General features: G+C 32.7%; 1 protein-coding gene across 2 annotated transcripts in view; it reads right to left on the bottom strand.

Moving 5' to 3' along the window:
- Positions 1 to 18228, bottom strand: part of LRRIQ1 (leucine rich repeats and IQ motif containing 1) — a 185824-nt gene extending 167596 nt beyond the window's left edge. For both annotated transcript variants that reach the window (XM_033117564.1, XM_033117565.1), the window contains exons 1-8: positions 18079 to 18228; positions 14297 to 14441; positions 13066 to 13177; positions 11021 to 11112; positions 9691 to 9808; positions 8910 to 9133; positions 5458 to 5532; positions 640 to 2283 (exon numbers count right to left, since the gene is read on the bottom strand). In XM_033117564.1, the coding sequence (XP_032973455.1) occupies positions 640 to 2283; positions 5458 to 5532; positions 8910 to 9133; positions 9691 to 9808; positions 11021 to 11112; positions 13066 to 13177; positions 14297 to 14437 (2406 nt within the window). In that variant the 5' untranslated portion in view covers positions 14438 to 14441; positions 18079 to 18228. The remainder of the gene's footprint in view (positions 1 to 639; positions 2284 to 5457; positions 5533 to 8909; positions 9134 to 9690; positions 9809 to 11020; positions 11113 to 13065; positions 13178 to 14296; positions 14442 to 18078) is intronic.
- Between the last annotated feature and the right edge of the window lie 3617 nt (positions 18229 to 21845).

Raw genomic sequence — 21845 nt, 5'->3', positions numbered from 1 at the left:
GCCAATTTTTCACCAAATTCACTTTCCTTGTTTTTCAGGTCCTTGGTATGATTTCCAGAATTGCACTATATCCATAAACAAATTAGTAATATTTGGTGACAACTATATTAAATTTCAGGCACATAACCACCATGTTTACATAGCACATTACTAAATAATAATGTTTTTATAAAAATTCTAGAGTCTTCTATCCTCATAAGCCCTTCTTTCACCGCATGGGTTAAGTACAGGGAAATCAATTTCATTTCGAAAGGCGCCACTAGGTGGCGGTGTGGCGCAAGACCAAAGTAAACTGAGTATCAGGAATTTCCTATTCTATCTAGTTGTACCCTGCATTCCCAGATGTATTCACTCTTAGAAACTTGATAATGGGTATGGGGCCCTTATACACAGGCTTCAAGGTACAAATCAAAGCTTTTTACAGTGCTTCACTGAGGGAGAAGATGCCCTTAATAATTTAAATTGAGATCTTTAAATACATCCCCTCTCAAATGGGAACAACATTACACTAGCAACTTCACTGATTGAGACAGAATTCTTGAAAATAAAATATGCCTTCTACTAAGATTTAAAAGGTTACATTTTAGAGAACCAATTCCAATTAAATGTGAAAAAGTATTATAAAACTACAAAAATAACCTGTTGTAAAGTATTGCAAGGGCCACACTGAAGAATTTCTAGTGTATTCAAAGGGGGCATAATGTCAGCTGGGCATTTTACAAGTCTTTTTCTCTTAACAATCTTTTTTTGTTGATTTTGCTTTAAAATTTCAAACCAGGGTTTAAATGATTTTATCCAAGCTCGTCTCTTTTCTTCGATACAAGATAGAAGTGTTGGCTCTGGTACAGAGCAGGTCACCATACTTTCACATTCAGCTCCATTTTCATGACATTCTTCTGCACTTCCTTTAATCGGAGACTTCAGAGAGTTTACTTCTTTAAAAATCAAGGAGTTTTTTGTGTTATAGCCATCCACGTCTTTACAAGGAGTATGTCTACCTAAAATAAAATTTTGTTTGGTTATTTTGCATTCTACATTTATCATAGCATCACTAGTATTGAAAATCATGTCACTACTCAGAGCATTGCTTTTGGGGTTCTCCTCAGTTTCTTTAGATTTTACATCAGTAGCTTTTTCTTGTGGTATTACATTTCCCCCTATATTTTCAGAATTTTGTAATACTAGTTTCATTGAAATTTGTTTTTGTTTCATTGAAATCACTGAACTGTTATTCTCTTCATATAATGTTCCATTCTGTTCTAATATCTCTTCTTTTTCTACTTTTCCTATCTTACTCTGTTGATTATCTTTGATTATTTTCTGTGCTTCGTTGTTTTTCACCTCATTAATTTCTTGATTATGTCCTAATATTATCATTTTGGTTTCTTGTATCATATTATTATTTATGGTAGGCTTCAAGGTTTCTTCTTTTTGTATTGGAGACTTTAATTTTTGCAGTGGAAACTGTTCTTGCACATTATCTTTTAGATCTGGATGTTCCAATTCAGATTTTTTGTCTATATTTTCATATTTTCTTTCTTGCTTGACCAATTTTTCTGAACATTGTTGTTTTGCTAGCTTTTCATTTTTTTCTTCTATTTTAAATTCTGCCAAATTTGCTTCGCTTGATATAGACTCTTTTAATTGCACTTGTATTGATTCTTTGAATACAAGCTGTCTATCTACATTTTCTCCCTTATTTGATTCTTCAACTAACCAAAGGGGAACATCTTCCCACTTCTTTGACTTTTCATCCCCTAGCTTTTTGACTATATCATCCTTATTCTCTGATGTATCTTTGACAGTTAAATGTTTGGCATTACGTTCTCCATTTTTTAATGCTCTACTTATCATTAGCTGTTGTCTTCTCTCTTCTTTTAATCTTAATTTTTCTTTGTTTAGTAGTTGCTCTTTTTCTTGTCTCAAGATGTTCTTTTTTTCTTCATATTCTTCCTCTCTCCTTTTTCTTTCCTTTTGCTTCTGCCTTTCTATCTCTTCTTCTATTCTTTGTTCCTCCTCTAATTTTTTTCGTTTTTCTTCTTCCATCTGTCGTATTTTTGCTTCCATTTCTTTCCACTCTAGTGCTTTCCTTTTCTTATTTTCTATTTGTTCTTTTATAATTGGGCCATATTTTTGGTAGGCCACAAATGCTCTATATTTAGCTTGAATTTTTACAGCTGCATTATGTTGCAGTTTTAACAAACGTATTTTTTCTTTTTCCTGTAGTTCTTTAAATCGTGTTCTTTCTTCTTCCATTTGTAAGTGCAAGTTTCTAATAAACTCCTAAAATAAAGATGAATAGTAGTCAGCATAAACTAAATGTGTGATGTTATTAAAATATAATCTAAAATACAAATTGAAAACAAAACTAAAACTGAAATCATAATGAAATTACTATAAAATTCACTTAGAAAAATTAAAGTCATTTATTTTAAAGGATATTAAGGTTTTTTTAATATTTAGGAGCTTCTATTATGTCAGTTGACACTCTAAATATTATGCCTATACTAAGCCACGTAGAATAAATTGAGGCATTCCTGGAGGATAGAAAGCATATGAAATCAGAATAACACAGAACAAAAAGCAAGAGAAACATAAGCCAAAATTTGTGTGGAAAAAAAGGACGTCAACTTTTTGAGATGAGATTTCTCGTAAAGGAGACTCCTAGAGCTAGCACAGAGACTGCAGAAGCAGGGAAGTTTTATATGTGAGACTTATGATACCAGAAAGGTGAGGTAAAACATACATATAAGCTATATGAAGAACTAGGCCAGTCACACACCTTATCCTTTCTCAACTATTAATAGAACTGATAAGCACATAGTGAATGAAATGAGATAATTTGGAGTTTGGTGAGAAAATATTATTGTCACAAGACTCCTAAAACACAAATAAACATATCAACAAAATTCAGCAAATATTTGAGGAAAACTCACACAAATGATGTGAGGCAATGAAAATACTTTTTATGTAATGTGTCTTTTTTTCCCCACTGGCTGCTTTTATGACTTTTCCTTCCTTGTCTTTAATTTCAATCGTCATACTATTAAATTTCTAGTTGCGATTTTCTTTGTATTGATTCTACTTGGGGATCATTAATCATCTTTGAATGTTCCGATTTTTTAATAATTTGAAACCATTTCAACTATTATCTCTTCAGAATTACTTTAAATGCAAATGGAATAAATGCTCCAATCAGAAGACATAGAGTGGCTAAATGAATAAGAAAACAAGAACTTTTTATGTGCTACCTGTAAAAGACTCACTTCAGACCGAAAGACAAAAACATAGATTCAAAGTAAAGAGATGGGAAAAAAGATTTGTCATGAAAATAGAAACAAAGAAACAAAAGCTGGAGCAGTGATAATCATACCAGGTAAAATGGACTTTTAAACAATGACTATAACAAGAGACAAAGAAGGTCCCAGTAATCCCACTTCTGTGTATTTATCCAAAGAAACCCAAAATGCTCTTTCGAGGGGCATGTACATCCATATGTTCATTGCAGCATTGTTTACAATGGCCAAATGTGGAAGCAGCCTGGATGTCCCTCAATGAATAAATGGATACAGAAGAGCTGGTACGTATATACAATGCAATATTGCTTGGCAATGGAAGGGAATGGGTTCTTGCCATCTGTGGGGGCATGGATGAACCTGTAATGAATGGAGTATGTCAGACAGAAAAAGACAGATGCAATGTGATTTCACTTATACGTGGGATCTGAAGAACAAAATACACAAACAAAACAGAAGCACATCCACAGATAACAGAGAATACTTTGATGGTTGTCAGATAGGAGGGGGGATTGACAGTGGGTGAAAAAGGAGAAAGGATTAAGAAGTACAAATTAGTAGTTACAAAATAGTCATGGGGATGTAAAATAAAGTATAGGGAATATAGTCGATAATATGGTATTAATTAAGTATAGTGCCAAGTGAGTACTAGATTAGTCAGGGGGATCACTTCTTAAAATATATAAATGTCTAACCACTATGCTGTACACTTGAAATTAATATAAAATAATATTGACTGTCCACTGTAATTGAAAATTTCAAAATGAGGAAAAGATGAAGGAGAATAGAGGTTCATATTTCCAGATGTAAAACAAAAAAGTCATGGGGATGCAGCATGGGGAACATAGTCTACACATTGTGATAATGTAGTATGGTGTCAGATTGATGCTAGACTTACACTCATCACTTCTTTAGGTAAATAAATGTTGAATAACAATAGTGTACACCTGAAACTAACATAATATTGTATGTTAGCTATATTCTAATACAAATCTTTAAAAAATGTTTTTAAATGGTAAATATTCACCGATGATTCCATCCAATGATCCATTTCCAGGCTTTTAGCCAAGAGATGTGAAAGTATCTATCTACACAAAAATTTATACATTGAATGTCTACAGAAGCATTATTTGTAATAGCCATAAACTGAAAACAACCCAAATATCCATCAATAGGTGACAAGATCAACAATTTCAGGTATATTCCTATGATGGAATACTACTCAGGAAAAACAATTTAAATATGCAAGAACATGGATCAATATAAAAAAAAGTATGCTCAATGAAAGAAGTCAGACAAAAGAGAACTGTATATATTCCATTTCTGTAAAATTATAGAAAACAAATTAATCTATAATTTCAGAAAACAGATCAGTGGTTGTCTAGGGAGGGAAAAGGGGCTTCTGAAGAGGGTAGGAAAGAGGGATTAAGAAAAGGTGCAAGAAAACAGATATGGTGTCATTGTTCAGTATTTTGTTTGTGGTTATGGCTTGAATGATTTATACATGTTAAAATTAATCAAATTGTACACTTTAAATACGTGTAGTTTATTGTAGGTAGTACAATGTAGCTTGTTGCATGTAATCTTAATAAAGCTGTTTAAAAATGATTTAAAAAAAAAGTATAGCCAGTAAAAACCTACCTTTTCTGGGGTATGTTTATATAAATAAAGGGCAGACTTGAAGGAAATACAAAGAAAGGTGAACAGCAGGAGTATAGGAAATTTTATCTACTTTAGACTTGCAATTACTTAAAATAATTTTATATGGAAACTGGGATAAAGTTACATTTTAATAAATGTGTTATCGGAATCATCTTACATTTAATGGGGCTATTTAGCACATTCAATGAATTGTGTTCAAGAAATGCAGTAATTTTCAATCGTAATGATATGTTCATAATTACATGTTTCCTCCAACCTCAAAAGAAATTTTAGAATTATAATTTTATATAAACATGCTCACTCACTAACCAGTTTATATTAATTTTCAGGGCATTCCATTTCGAGAAGAGTTTCTAATGATTAATGAATGTTTAAAGCTTTAGTAAATTAAATCTTATACCAGTTAGGCAATATTATTTTAAAATGTCTATTTCAAGCACTGTCATTTATTTTAAAGGAAAAATGATTATTGCACTGAGTAAAAACAACTAATAGATACCTCATGCTGTTTAAATTTCTCTTTCCACATTTTCTCTTCTTTATGGAGTTCATCATTCATCTTCTCCTGTTCTTGCTAAACAGATGACAATATTAAAATATCATATTCACATATCAAAGAACATTATGTTCATTATATGTAATTCTCACTACATATATTTCTAAATAATGGTTAAAATAACTCACCCATTGATTTTCAGTTATTAGTACTGGGATAACATCTTTAATCTTAATCTAAAGTGTCATATAAATGATAGCTAGGGTCCTCATTTTGAATAGATAAAGATGTTTGGAACCTGGGAAAGTTGTTTTACTTATTTGAATATGTTTATTCACATAATAAAGAGCATTGGCTAGAAATACTATTGGGCAATGTAAAAATTATAAATAATAACGTTTGTAAAATGGGCTTTGCATTACAATATTTTTCTCTCTACATCATCCCATTTAATTTATATAATAAACTAGTTCAGTGGATAATGATTTTCTTTTAATAACTTTTTATTATAACATATTTTGTTAGGGATCTGAAGAATAATCAGTAAAATATAATCTCTTTAAGATTTTCCCTATCACAAGTTCACACATTACCCCAAATTTAGCAAGATAAGCTTATTGTAAGAGAAGACTATAAAGAATCACAGTAGAAATAGGTCTTATCATTGGAAGATCATAAAGGTTTCATGCAGAAGATTGTATTTGAAATGACTAGGCTTTCAATAGTTTACAGTGACATTTATTAAATGTTTTTGAACTAGGAAAATTATAGCTCTGCTTTTAGGGCAATCATAATGTTACATTAGCTAGAGTGAGAGACAAAAAGCCAAGGACACTAAGGAGATCACTAAGGTAGGTACTAGAGAAGCCCACGTGAGAATCAGTAAGGGCCTTCTGTAGAGCCGGTGGCAGAAGCCAGAACAGACACAAAGACAATGTAAACATGAAATTGCCACAGATTGTTAAATGACTGCCTATGAAGGAAGTGGGAAAACTTCTTTGGACATTACCATGTATGAGCTCTGGGAACTTTTGATAGCATCTATGAAGGAAAACAATGTGCATTTTTTTTGTTGTTTTTTAATAAATATCCTTCAGCTAGCACTATGGTGGGTGAATTTGTGGATGATTAAAAGTAGGGTGAACAATTAGAGTACAGTAAACATTCCAAGCTAGACGTTAGGCTATCCTAAAGTATGAAGGAGCAGTACCTATATGGATGGAAAGATGGATAATAAAACTCTTAAAAGGAAGAGGGTAATAGGAGAGAGGGAAGATCAAAAACAGTCCTCACTGTTCTAGCTTGGGCTATGCTGGTAGTATGGCTCATCAAATTAGTGAATACCAGAGGAGGAGAATGATTCAGAAAGAAAGACAACGCACTCAGTTTTAGGTACATTAAGTTCCGACTGTGACGCACCTGTAGGAGAGTTACGTAGTTCACTTCTTTGTTGTTGTTATAAATATAGACTTGGTTCTGAGCAGCCAAGGCTAAGGATGAGATTACTGAGAGACAAAGCATATGGAATAAGAAAAAGACGGACAAAGAAGGAAAGTCTTGAGTACTCCATTCAAGGAGAGAGAAAACAGAAGCTTAAAAAGGAGGAACTTCCAAACATGTAAGAAAGAATCAAGTCAATATGGTCCCAGAGAAGCCAAGAAACAGAAATAGTCAACAATGTTTTACTGGTATAAATTGCTACAGAGGCCAAAACAAGAACTGGAAAAGAACCTGTGAGTATAAACCCAGAAGCTGTTGGTTATTATTATCACAAGCAGTTTCACTCAGTGGGATGTTGGTAAACACCTAGCAGGCTTACAATAATGAGAGGCAAGGAAACGGATATAGCAAAAATAACGACTCTTTTAAGAAGCCTGACTATGATGAGTAAAGCTAACGTGAGATATATGGGCAAAGGTGATCGCATGGTTTTTCCTTTGTTTCGTTTGTACGATGGGAGAAAATCAACACGCTTATAAACAATAAGAAAGGAGGAAGTTGATGAGGTGTTTCGCATGTAGGAAAAACCAGGGGTAAACTGGAAAATGATAGAATATAGAACAGAGAAGGAAAAACTAACCTTTGGTAGAAGGTAAAAATCTTTGTTACTGAGATAGAAGCAAAGGCAAAAAAAAAAAAAGGGTGAATATAGAGGTTGATGCTAAATACACATGGGGTTAGAAAGGAGAGGAAGTCCATTGATGCAAAAATGTTGTGTGATGATATGCTAATAATGAGGTGGAACTTTTATGGAAAGAGATTTGCAATAGCAGTTTTGGGGAGTAAGAGAAGGATGCTAACAAAAGACACAGGAAAAAAAACACTAAAAGGAAGAAAGTAATGTATTTAAAACATCATTATAAAATTATGGAATGACCCTTCTGGAACACTTTTAAGCCCCAAGGCATAAGAAAGCATGCATTAAGGAATTCATTCAACCTACTGTCATTTTTTGAAAATCATGATTTTATGATGGAAATGACCACATTAATTTAGTGTGTGGGAAGGTAACTATACCCAAAGGAAAGCTAAAGATCAATAGTATACTACTAAAAAAGCCATGACCAAAGCGGTCCTACAATATTATAATTATTTTTAATCTGTTTATTTTCTATATAATTAGGAAATGCAATGTACTCAACTTGGAGGCTTAGAATACGCTGAACTGCCCAGGTGAGCATGCGCCAATGTTCTTTCTATACATGGAACACTCAAATCTAGCCAAGTTCTGAGTAATATCTAAGTCAACTTAAGTGATCTAAGACAGAGAAGTCAGTCCTGCCTGCTATGTAAACATTCTGAAGATTCTGATAGCCCCCAGTAGGGTCCTAAAAATCTACCAGTTTCTCAATATGCCACTACCATCACCTGAGAGTGTAGACCTCCTGGGTGATGGCAGGCAGAAACCCAAAATAAAAACAACACAAAACTCCTCCACACCAAAAAATTTCTAGTCAAAGGGATTAGCTCAGTTATGAAGATAGATGAATTACAAAAGCATCATCTACATGCTTGAACATTTTTAGCCAAATATGTCTTACAGAATTGCTATTTATCAGACCGCATTGTGTATCAGTAAAATTCTGTTACCTTTTCCTACTATTAGAAGGGTATAAAAAAGCAACAATTTACGCTGTAAATATCAGCCTTTCTTAGATGCTTTTTGAAATCTCATAGAATCTAAGCATTCCCATAATTCAAAGCAGTACCTGAAATTCCAATGTTCCAACAAAAACTAATTTTGTTTAGCTCCAACAAAAACTAATCAACGAGCTCATATTAAATGTTGTCAATTTATAGTCAATCGCTTCTATTATCCGGAGTAATTAAAAGCCATAGAACAGAGCTCAGTCTACACTACAATCCAAAATATCAATACACTTCAGAAATAGCTGTGGTTCAAAAAAAAAAAAATGTATGAAAAACAAAAACCAAGAGTACCAAAGCACTCTTACCTTCTGAATAGCCTCTAATTTATTCTTTTCAATTTCAAATTGTTTCATCCAGGAATGTCTCTTTTCTTCTTCTTCTTGAAATTGCTTTTCTTCTCTCTGCCTCTGAGCTTTGAGTGTTTCTTTCTCTTGGTCTTCTAGTTCTTTTTGTTTGTCTTGCCACGCCTCAAAAGATTGCCTACATCTTTCCTCCACTTCATAGTATCCAAAATTTATTTCACCATCATCTGCACTCATGAAGAGGAATATTATTATTTTTTTAAGATCAAACCTGTCAAAAGTGATCCAATGTAAAGCATTAAAGTAATTTTGAAATGAAGGAATAATTTCAGCATATCACCAAAGCAAAAAAGTGATAAAATACACAAAAATATAGTCTTGAATATACATGGAAATTCCATTACAGTTAATAAAAAAAAAAACACATAACTTGTCTTAAGGTATTTCATAAAACTTAATATAAAAACATAATGTGTGTGTGTGTGTGTGTGTGTGCACGCGCGCATGCATGCCTGTGTGTAGGTAAGAGCCACTTAATAAATTGAAGGTTGGGTATATCTATTGCAGTCAGTTATATATGTGGAAAAATTATAAATATATTTAAATCAAATTTATTTAGGAAGTATAAAGAAGACTATGAGAATATGTAATTAAATAAGTAAAGGCATAATTTCCAATATTGTGATTGTGCTTTACTTTGTCAAAAGAAAAAAATTCTAAATTTTATTAGATGGCTATGATCAGATAAAATTTATTAAAAATATAATTGAGCAGTTTAATCCACCTGGCAAAACATGTTCATCTACAAGCAAGTCATGAGGACCAGGCTCTGGAACAGACTCAGGACTGCCACACTGGGTTTTACTTCTCAGAAATTCTTCCTTTTCTATTTCAGATAATATCTAAGAGGTTAAAAGAGTACCAATGATTAAAGAAAACCAAAATAGTAAATCTATCATTTTAATAATATATTAAATATTTATATACACATGTCCAGAACTTTATTTACTTCAAACCTCTCTCAAATATAATTCTATAGCACATTAGTAATTATTGTCTTTATGGTGAATAAAAATGGTTTTACTATGCAAGCCGATTGTATTTTACCCTCTTTATGTTTTGCAGAACTCTAATCACTCTATAATTTAATCCACAACATTCAATTAAACTGACAATAATTTCAGAATGTTTCTACTAATATTTGTTTTCCTCCTCATACACTTCTATCTGTCTTATCTGTAGTTATTGGTCACCTATACAAATTGCTAATATATTCAGTATATCTAAAAAACAGAACCATTCTCTACTTTAATCTGAATTATACATAAGTCGTAATTTTGATGAATACTTGTCCATAATTAGATATCCACTATAATCTAGTTGGAAAGATATAGGTTCTCTATTCCAATGGAATGGCAGTATGATAACTCAAAACTAATATTTTAAGTTTCAGTGTTACCAAAAAAAGAGTAATAGACATACACGTAAATAATTTTCATATTATTTTAGACATCTTAGGAAGTAGGTATAGAGTTAGATTAAAAAAAAAATAGAGTTAGGTAAAATGAGAGTTAAAAATTAATTCAAGATGCTGAATTGTAGAAGAGATTTTCCTGTAAATATATTCTGGGGGAGATGGAGAGGTTAACCAAAAATGCTAGCTAAATCTCCTTAATTCTGACTTTTTCAGGGATATTTAATTTTATCTTTAAAAAAGTAACATAAGATGTTCTAAGTTTAAAGTTTCTATAGAATATTTAAAGTCTCTGCTGGAACACAGTACATTCCTTAGCAAGGTAATAAACAACAGACTACATTCATTATTTTCCTCAGTTTTTAGGGAAAAATATCATGCACTGCAGTTCTGTTTTATCTACAGCACATTCAATTCACAAGTATTGATGCTTCAAATCACTATTTCTAATATTTTTAAAGATTAAGTTTGAGTGGTTTTGTATTGTATGCCAAGAAAACATAAAACCAAAAATGATATTCTTAACTACAATTTATTTTTAAATCAGTGAACGTTAAATCAGTGAAATACCATCCTAAGAGGGAAAAGTAAATTTCTCACTGTGACAGTGAGTACTTCTAGTCAAATGCTGAACATATACCTTCATTAATTGGCCTGGATTTTCTTTACATTCAGTTGATAATTCTATCCTTAAATGCCTATGATTATTAGAAGTTGCTCCATAACTACAGCCTAGAGAAAGAAAAAAAATATCATAACTTTAAATACTAGAGTAGGGCATAACATGTTAAAATCCGAAACCCATGCATCATCCTTTAATCTCAAATCCTATCATAGTATATTCTTGATCAGTAACTCAAAACAACAGAAAAATGGTGAAGAATTAAAAAACAGGTGATCTTCTCATAATTTTCTAAACCACTGCTACAATTGGAGTTATATAACCTTTTATGTAACTAATTTTCTATAATTGGTCCTTTGATTTTTTTCATAACTAAGCTATATAATTGCCAATATATTTACATTTTCATTGTATAAAACGTAACTCAAAATATATAAAAAAAGTTAAAGTCCCCTATAACTTAATTGTAGAAAATCACTGCCAAAATTTGAAGCATCTATAATGTTTACATATCTATTCACACAGATGCTCAGGACAAAATCTTGGGGCCACTTTCCTCTCTTCCTTTTATACCAATCCAGCAATAAATCCTATTGGTTCTTCTACCTTAAAAATGGTTTCTAGAAGGTGACCATTTCATCATTTCCACTCAAATCACTGTCATGTCTAACCATACTATCAAAATCGTCTTGTGTAGACTCTTGTTACCTCAAGACATCTTATCTATAGTCACCAGAATGATTGTCTCAAAATATAAGTCAGATACTGTCACTCCTTACTCAAAAACCTTCATATATGCATAACAGAATTGCATTTCCACACCATGGTTTATAAGAGCCCTATATGATCTGATCCCTGGTATTATATACAGTTATGAAGGCTTACTGTTCTTCAAACACATTAAGCCCACTCAAGGGGCCTCAGCCTTTACAATTCCCTCTTTCTGGAACACCAGCTCACTGGATGTCCTCGTGGCTCATCTTCTTACTCATTAAGATACCTTCTCAGTCATTGTTCAACTAGCACTTCTTCAGAGGAGCTTTCCCTGACTACTTTATCTAAAACAGCAACCTCCAAACTCTATCCCTTTACATTGATTGTTTGCCTTCATAGCAATTATCTCTTGAAACATTATATATTTATTTATTTGCCTATTGCCTTTCTCCTCACACTGGAACATTAGAACAGGAGAGTAGAACCTTTGCCTGTTTTGTTCTCGGCTGTATTTTCAGTGGCTAGAATGATTTGAACAACACTGTCCCACAGCAATATTTGTTGAATGAAGATCTATGAATATCCACATTATAACGTATGCTAATATTTGCATAAGTGACATTGATTTTTATAACAATTTTAATAATGTATCATGAATATTTCTTATGTCATTAAATAATTGTCTTGCATAAATAACATTGAATTTTCTACCAATTTTAATAACATACCGTGAATATTTCTTAGGTCATTAAATATTTGTCTAAGCCATGTTTTTGAATGGGTGTATTGTTGAACACACCAAGGTCCTGTTGAACATTTAAGTTGTTGCCATTTTTCATTAAACCAAACCATGATTAATTCTAGTTAAATCTTCGATTACTCTATTATTATTAGAATAATTCCAAGGAGTAAATTTGCTCAGTTGAAGAAAATAAAGATTGGCTTTTTATATCAATTATATTTTTCTTCAAAAAGACAGTCCCAAAATTAGTTTTCTTTTCTTTAATATAAATAGAATGTCTGGTTTTAATTAGGATTGGTGAAAACAAATGTTGGTGGCTAGTATTTATTGGAGACATACGGAAGGTAGTACAGAAAATGAGTAAATAAACTAAATTGAACAGTCCAACATATTAGACATTATATTAGAGTTAAGTGTATATATATATATGCGCATATATATATGCATATATATATATATGCATACATATATATGTATACACATATATATGTATGCATATATACATATGCATAAGAGATCAGAACTTCAAGTGGTTTGATTTTCTAAATTATAAATTACTCATACTTACAGAAAACTTATCTGCCAAGCAGATGAAAACTATACTTACTTAAAACATCAGTATCTTCTAAGTCCTGAAGAATGAGTTCTTCAGCTGTTTTACTCTTATTCTTTATGATGTTAATACAATGAAGAACTGACTCAGGTAATTCATCTAAATCCTAAAAGTTTCAATAATGAAAGAAACTATAATACTGTTTATCAAAAAACTATGTGTCAATTATTCCCTTCTTCATTCCACACCCAAAATTTGAGCAGAATGTGTAAAAAAGATAAAAGGCACCATATAAAGAGCATAGTTCAAACAAATACACTTGGTCAAAATTTACTTTTCATTTTCAAGTGTCATGAATTATCCATGACTCTTTTGAATTTCATAATCAAATGAAGAATCTCAGGATTTTTCTTTTCACTTAAATTAGCTGTAGATAAAAAGACACAGTAATGTAAAAATATTATTTTTTCCAAAAGTAATATGTAGATTACTGAAATCCTAATTGAAACCCAAAGTGTAATTATTTTTTGAAACTTTGCAAATGAGTATTTTTGGGATAGACTTATTTAAGAAGATTTTGAAACAGCAAAACAACTAAAGGAATTTAACCTATTTGATATTTAAAAATGTAAAATTACAATGGGGCAAAAATTAATAGAATAATAGAAAGGAATAGGTAACCTTGGATAGATTATATATATAACAACTAAATATAAACAAAAGATATGAAACATCAATTGAGAAGTGGATCACAAAACAAGTGAAACATGAGAAAATTTCAAATTAGATCCTCATTACATAATATACCTGAAAATAAATTCCCATTGGATTAAGGATTTTAATATAAAAGAATGAATCCATTAATAAATTTTCTAAGCATATAAACAGGGAAAATACACATATGACAAGATAATATGTTTGATTCTCAAACAGTAACTTTCTATAGGTTTAAAGATTTCATATAAATTTTGCTTTTTACCTATATATGATCAAATTAGAATGTTCATGAGTAAATAAAATAGCAGGATACAAATATATATGCAAACATATATATACATAATATAGTATAACCCTAATTTTACCCAAAAATGCACATATATATACATATGGTGATTTCTATTTTCAACATATTTTTTTATATTTAAATAGCTATCAATATACATTGCTTAAAGGTGATCCTAAGGTGAAAAACGAAATAAATACATAAAACCCATTGGGAAAGGAATATACTCCTGAAAAGCTTACTGCTGCTGAAAGGCTCAAAAGACCAACACTTAATACTTACTTTATCACTATCATCACTCTGGGTTTCTGATTTTGAATCACTATCAATATCATCTTTTTCCAAGGAAGTAATGCTGATTTTATCCAACTCGGCTTCTATTTCTTCTTTGAGCTTTGCATCATCAGAGTCATTGTCTTCCATTGCCCTTCATAGTAAAACACAGAACCATTTAAAGAACATTAAAGAGGCTAATAGGCCAAAAAAATTTATGGGTTCTTTAATGTGTCATACCAATCAAATACTATTCTTGTAAACATGGTTTAGTTAAACAAACTTTTATCATACCTCACTAGGGATGTACTATATATTAAAGAACATTGTTTTATCTCCCCATTCATTCATTTTTTTCTTTAATGTTTGACTATAAAATGATCGATTCTAATAATAGTCTTTTAATTCTCTAAGGGAAAAGTTACGTGGAATGGGCTGGCTTACCTTCCTGAACCAAGATACTCCACAGTAAAACTCACCCTTACGGAAATGATTAATGGCAAAATACCTTTGAACAGCTTGAATATTCAGAGATTAAAATACGTATAAGAGAACTTATGTTCACACCAAGATTTGTACATGAGGGTTCACAACAGTTTTATTCATAATAGTCCCAACCTGAAAACAACCAAAATGTCCCTCAAAAGGTTAATGTTAAAAAAACTCTAGTACATGCCTACCATGGAATAACACTCAACAATAAAACAAATGAACTGATACATGCCACAATACACGGCACAGATACGATGAATCTCCACGAACTATGCTGAGTAACCAAAGCATTACATAACTGTATGATTCCATTTCTATAACATTTTTAAAATTACACAATCTTATAAATGGAGAACAGATTAGTGGAAGCCAGGAGCTGGGGGTACACTGGGTTGGAAAAAGGGGGTTATGGTGATAAAAGGGCAACATGAGAGATCCTTGTAGTGTTGGAACTGTTTAGTATTTTGATTGTGGTAGTAGGTAAGGGAGTATATTCAGATAATACAAACGTATAGAACATATACACACAAATGAGTACAAGTAAAATTGAGGAAATCTGAATAAGATAAGGATATTGTATCAATATTAATATCCCAGTCATGATATTATATAGTTTACAAAATATTACCATTGGGAGACACTATACAGCGTACACAAGGGATATTTCTGTATTATTTCTTAAAACTGGATGTGAACCTACAATTGCATCAATAAAATTTAATTAAAGCCAAGCAACCCAATTAAAAAATGGGCAGAGAACATGAAGAGACATTTCTCTGAAGAGGACATTCAGATGGCCAACAGCCATATGAAATGCTCTACCTCACTAATCATTAGAGAAATGCAAATAAAAACCACAATGAGATACCACCTCACTCCAGTCCGAGTGGCTATCATCAATAAATCAACAAACAACAAGTGCTGGCAAGGTTGTAGAGTAAAGGGAACCCTAGTGCACTATTGGTTGGATCGCAGATTGGTGCAGCCACTATGGAAATCAGTATGGAAGTATCTCAAAAAACTGGAAATGGAACTACTTTACGACCCAGCAATTCCACTCTTAGGTATCTATCCAGATAAATCCAAGATGCTAATTCAAAAAAATATATGCACCCCTATGTTTACTGTGGCATTATTTACAATAGCCAAAACTTGGAAACAACCGAAGTGCCCATCGGTAGACGACTGGATTAAGAAACTGTGGTACATTTATACAACGGAGTATTACTTGGCCATAAAGAAGAATGTAATCTTACCATTTGCAATGATATGGATGGACGTAGAGAACATTATGCTAAGTGAAACAGTCAGTCAGAGAAAGATAAATACCATATGATCTCACTTATAGGTGCAATCTAAAGATCTGGATAAATGAGCAAAGTAAACAGAAATAGTCTCAGATATAGAGGAAAAACTGATGGTTGTTAGAAGGGACGGGGGTGTGGATGAGGAAGAAGGGGAAGGGATTAGGAAGCACAAATTGGTAGCTACAATATTGCCACGGTGATATGAAAGACAGTTTGCGGAATATAATCAATAATGTTGCAAAGATTTTGTAGGGTGTCATATGGGAACATTTCTTATTAGGGAGACCACTTCATGGATGGTGTAGATGCTTGACCACTGCACTGTACACCTGAAGGTGAAGTTGAATGATATTGTATGTCAACTATAATTTAATATATATAGTCACAGGATATGGTGTATAGCATAGGGAATAGAGTCAATGGAATTGCAATAGATATATACGATGTCAGACAGGCAATAGATTGGAGAAGGGGGTTATCACTTTGTGAGGGGTGAAATGTCTATTGCATTGTTTTGTACACCTGAAACTAATAAAAAAAATTAATTAAAGATATCCTAAGTACTAAGAAAACAGTTAAATAAATTATAATGGATCCAAGAATGGAATAATATACAAATCTTTAAAAAAATACATTTACTGTTCTCCTTTGGAAAGGTAGCCAAGAAGGAATGACTGAAAAAAGTGGCAGAAAAATAGGCAGAGTAACATCACTTTTACGTAACCACATACATACATACACACAATTTTTAGACATAGAAACTTTCTGAAAGACACTGGGGACCTGTTAATTTCCATTTCATACCTTTATGCTAGGTGATTTTTTAAATAATGAATAGGTGCTACTTTTATAATTTTAAAAGTTGGTTTAAAAATACTAAATTTTATCCTCTCTCCTCCAAAGGAAAACAAAACAACACTACCAGTGTAAAATGCTATCCTGCAATCAAACTAACTTAAAGTGCAATTCAAAGCTTTGTTAGGTGGAAATTAGTTTTTTCTTTGTTTGTTTGTTGTTTGTTTGTTTTAATGTGGCTATATAGCAGAATGCACAGGTAACCAAAACTTTATGTTGAAAGGCAGGAAAATAAGGAAGAGTCACTTCCATTGTATGTACCACTCTGCTCATCTACTGGCTCTTTAGATCAGCCCTGCCTAATTACATATTTGAACACATATGTAATTTTAAATTCCTAGTAGCAACTTTTAAAAAAGCAACCAGAAAAAGGTGAAATTAATCTCAATAATATATTTTATTTAACTCATTTTATCCAAAATACTATTTCAACATGTAATCAATAAAAACTATTAAGATCAATGTAAAAAGTTTACATTCTTGTTTTGCATACTAATTATTCAATACCTGATGTGTATTTTACACGCATGGCACATTTCAATTCTGACTGGCTGCATTTCAAGCCCCCGATAGCCTCCTTCAGCTAGTGGTTACCGGAGAGGCTTAGATGGATCCCAGGGCAAATGGGCTACACTAAGCCACTTCAAGTTGACAATAAATCACTTAGACTTGACTAAAGCTTCCACACGTAGGAAATCTTAAGGAACTCCACTCTTCAACTGTAGTTCAATTATAAAGAAAGGGGAACAAACTCTACTTTAAAAGGTAGTCATGAAAATTATATATGAAAAAAGGAAGCAAGCAAAAGGAACAGAGAGAAGATTGGGAGGGAGAGAGGGAGACAGTGTCACTTAACGGCGGTAAAAAAAAAAAAAAAAAAAAAAAAAAGTAATTATCGAAGGCCCACTAGATAGAGTGGCTCTTCGAGTTTGGGGTGAGCTGCCCAAATCTCCAGAACTACAGGGAGGCTCGAGCCCCCCAGAGTCGCGCGGCTACCCCTACGTCCCGCGGTCCTCCTCCCCGCTTTGCCCTAAAGCCTGGCCTTAGCGGAGAGGGACCTGGCTCCGTGCGCTCCCACAGCACTACCTGTGCTCCCACACCAAGAACCCCTGCCTTGAGGGGCCCCGGCTCACCCACCAGCAGCTCAATTCCTGGGCTCGGTTGGAAGACAGCGCCCAGAGGCTCCAAACAAAGTGTAACTACGGCAACATCCAATCCCAAGGAAGATGGATCGGCTTTTTCTTACCGGTGCTCCAGTAGGACAAACTATATCCATTCGTAATTAGAACGAACGCTGCATCTCAGGAGCGGGATACGGAAGTTAAGTCGATTTTAATATTTAAATAATTTTGGAAAGTTTTTAATAAAGAAATAGTATTTTTGCTACGATTACCCAAGTAGAGGTAGCCTGATCAGTAAAACGTTTCTAATCTATCTATATTTATTACTTGCATCTAGTGAATGTAGAGCTGCCTATCTGTAAATCGTTCATTCCACAAAACCTTAATCCTGAATAGTGATTTGTGAGGTCTGGAAATGTGAAAGAGAAGCCAATAAATCGTTTGCCTTCTATGACAACAATTTCTTTTAAAAAAACAAAACATGTCAATTATCACTCAATGCCTATCAAAAACCTCTAAATGAATAGGTGTGTGGGGTGAGAAATTAGAAAAATTATTTGCTGGAATATGTGTTACTGTAAAATATTGACGGTGACACCCACTGTTTTAATATAAAATTTGAAGTTTAAGTATACATCATGCTATTTAATTTTAACCTAAAAATTGGTCACCTTTTTTTTGTGTGTGTACAAATATATAGTGTACAAAATGTGAAATTTCATTTTAGTTAATAATAGATATTTTGATTTTAATTTTTTAAAGTTTACAAACAAAGCATTGAATCCAAGAGGAAGTGGTTAATCATAATTGTAAAAGATATCTTGGATACAATAAGCTAAAAGCAAACATTTCATTGAGCCTTTCAAAGGAAATAGACTATTTCCTGGTAACAGTAAACTTGTACATCAATATAAGAAGTAATAATTAGATAATAGTACAGTGAGAAATCAGTAGATTTTTGATATTAAAAAAACACAGTAGTGCCTCATTCAAGAAAGATAATGATTTTCAAAAATAAACTATTCCTGGTTTTAGATCTAATTAAATTTAGGATATTTTCATTATCAAAGTCCATCCTAATATGCCCCCTTTGTTTTAGTTTAGTTTTACTGCTGGTGCATAGACTATTCAAACTCCTCACTTAAAATGGTCAGGCTACAATATTATGTTGAAATTCACATGTAAAAATCTTAACATTAATTTTATTTGTACTTATGAAACTATTCAGTCCTTTCCTAAAAAAAATAGAATTCATTAGTTATCAATTAATTTCTAAAATAAATTTTCAATAGCTAATTTAGTAATCAGCTAATTTGAAGGTGATGTCCAAACTGTTTTCCTGCTTAAATTTTACTTTGTCAAACAAATTGAGAGCTAAAATAAAAATATTGGAAGTTCTGAAAAATTAATCCACAGTGAGTGTTATTACATCTCTTACATTCTCACGTTATTTTTCACTTTGGAAGAAAACTGACAACTGTATCAATTAGTCACACCTTAGTGATCACTATTTAAAATCACGAATTAAGGAACAAAATACAATAGTTATCTCAAATAGTTATAGAATATAAATCAATTTAACTTGAAATTATTATTTAATGATGCAATGTTTAACAGAAATCTATTTAATTGCAATCTTCCTAGAAATTATAGCCTAAAATTGAGTATGTTAGTTTGCCCCAACCCTTTTAAACTGAGTAGGTTTTTTAATGTTTCTTTTATAATAAGCATTGTTCTTTTCATTAAATTTTATCCTATTTTGAAAATTATCCACAGGTCTGGTTGGTTTATATGCTATTGGCCTAACACTACATATTTTTCCCTAGAAAGAATGTAATATTTATTGAGGGAATGAAAGGATGATAGAGAACTGCTTGTTCCTTAGATATCTGTAAGATTTGTTTGAAAATGGTAATTGATGGTGGACTTTAAAGTATAGTATTCTTCAACAGATGACTTATTCTTCATATGGTAGTAATGTGATTTAAATATTCTGGAAGATCACTGCAGTGCTCAAATAGCTGTGTAGCAGGTATTTGCTTGTTTGTTTCATTTTCTTAAGGGTGATTATTGAGTCATAATATTTTTAATATACAACCCAATGTGTTCAATTCTTAGACCTCTGCTTCTCTCTTTCCACTGAAAGACTACTCCAGACTTTAAAGTTTCCTGTCTAACCTTTTTGTGCTCTCTCCTTGCAGCTGCCACAACCACCTGCTTCAGAGTCCATCACTTTCCCACAGTTCCTATCCCATTTCTCATCCTCATGCCCACCTCCCCAGTATAATAATTTTAATATTTCTATACTAAAGTGGGGTATAATAAGATAAATAGCTATTTAGACTGCCACTGGTCTCAGTGCTTTGCAAATCTCTCATTTAATTTCACAACATCCCTGTAAGTTGTGTGTTATTATAATGGGCATTTACAGATGATGACTTACATGGTTTATGTCTCTGGGTTTGAACCTCAGCTCTGCCACATAATATCTGGGCAATCTCAAGAAAGTTATTTTACTTTCCTGAGTCTCTTTCCTCACTGGTTATTCTGAGAGTGATAGCATAATAGTGCCGAATTTGCAAAATTTTGATAACCAAGAGAATCAATATAAATGACACATTTTAGGATACGGGATAATGCTAACAGTTTGCATATTTAAGTTCTACAGACCTGGGTTCACGTTTCATCTTTGCCTCTCACATCCCAATGCTGGCAATTCTACTTCCTATTTTCTCTCTGATACCCTGGAACTCTTCCACAGCCATCTTGCAATTTAGACCACATTAATTTCCTATGAACTAGTGCATTAGCTTTGAAAATTATCTCCGCCTTAGTTTTCTTTTCTAATTTGACTTCCACACTGGTGACAGAATTATGGGTCCCCATTACCTTCAGAAAATAAAAGCAAATTCTTAGCAAAGCATACATGATCCTTCATAATCTATATTGAGTCCACTTAATCTTTCATCTCTTGCCACTCTGACCATGTCCCCATGTACTTCATTGGAAAGCTTGTGAACAGTGTTCCATCTATCTTAAAAACTTCCTACCTCAAACCATCTCACGCTTTTTGACCTCTGTATTATTTAACACCATTTTGTGAAATTTCTTCCTCTATTGGTTTCTCTGAGATCATGCTTTGCTTATCTTCTCTTTTGTAAAAGTCTGCTTTAAGAAATCCCAATTCCGAATTATATCATTCTCTACCATCAGACCTCTGCTCATTTTTAGCAATAGTCAATCCCTCTTCTCTTTCATTCATTCCCATGACATCACCTCTCTATGGATGACACCCAAGACTGCATAGCTTACACTCTCCACTTCCAGTGCACAAAGATATCTGTACCGATTTAAACTCGATTTCTAAATATTAAATTTATGAATTTTTTCAAACATTTTTCTCATTTTTTCTATTTCCAGTGATTATGATCATTCTTTTAGTTTCCCATCCTACAGGAATCCTTATCATCTTTGATTATTTTCCATAGTAAAGCACATGGAAACTGTATCCAAGCCCTCTTTTTCTCCCTCTAATTATCTATTATAATGCCCTTTCGTAACTGTCAGGCATTTTGTTTGGCTCTCCCCACCCTGATCATTCTTGCCGTCATCTTGGGCACAGAGTTGCCTCCACCTCCAGCTGTGTATTGCCAAATAACGAAGTCTGTTCCAGGCGCATGTGAACTGAGAAATGTGCAGCTTCCACCTCACTTGGTTAAAAGATGCTTGACTGAGGCTACTCATCTTCTTCTCTTGTCTGCTGGCGATAAAGGATGACACCTT

The sequence above is a fragment of the Rhinolophus ferrumequinum genome, chromosome 10 (assembly GCF_004115265.2).
Source record: "Rhinolophus ferrumequinum isolate MPI-CBG mRhiFer1 chromosome 10, mRhiFer1_v1.p, whole genome shotgun sequence".
In the NCBI taxonomy this organism is placed as follows: Eukaryota; Metazoa; Chordata; class Mammalia; order Chiroptera; family Rhinolophidae; genus Rhinolophus; species Rhinolophus ferrumequinum.
Note: the sequence above shows the minus strand (reverse complement) of the source record. Positions and strands in the feature narration are given on the sequence as shown.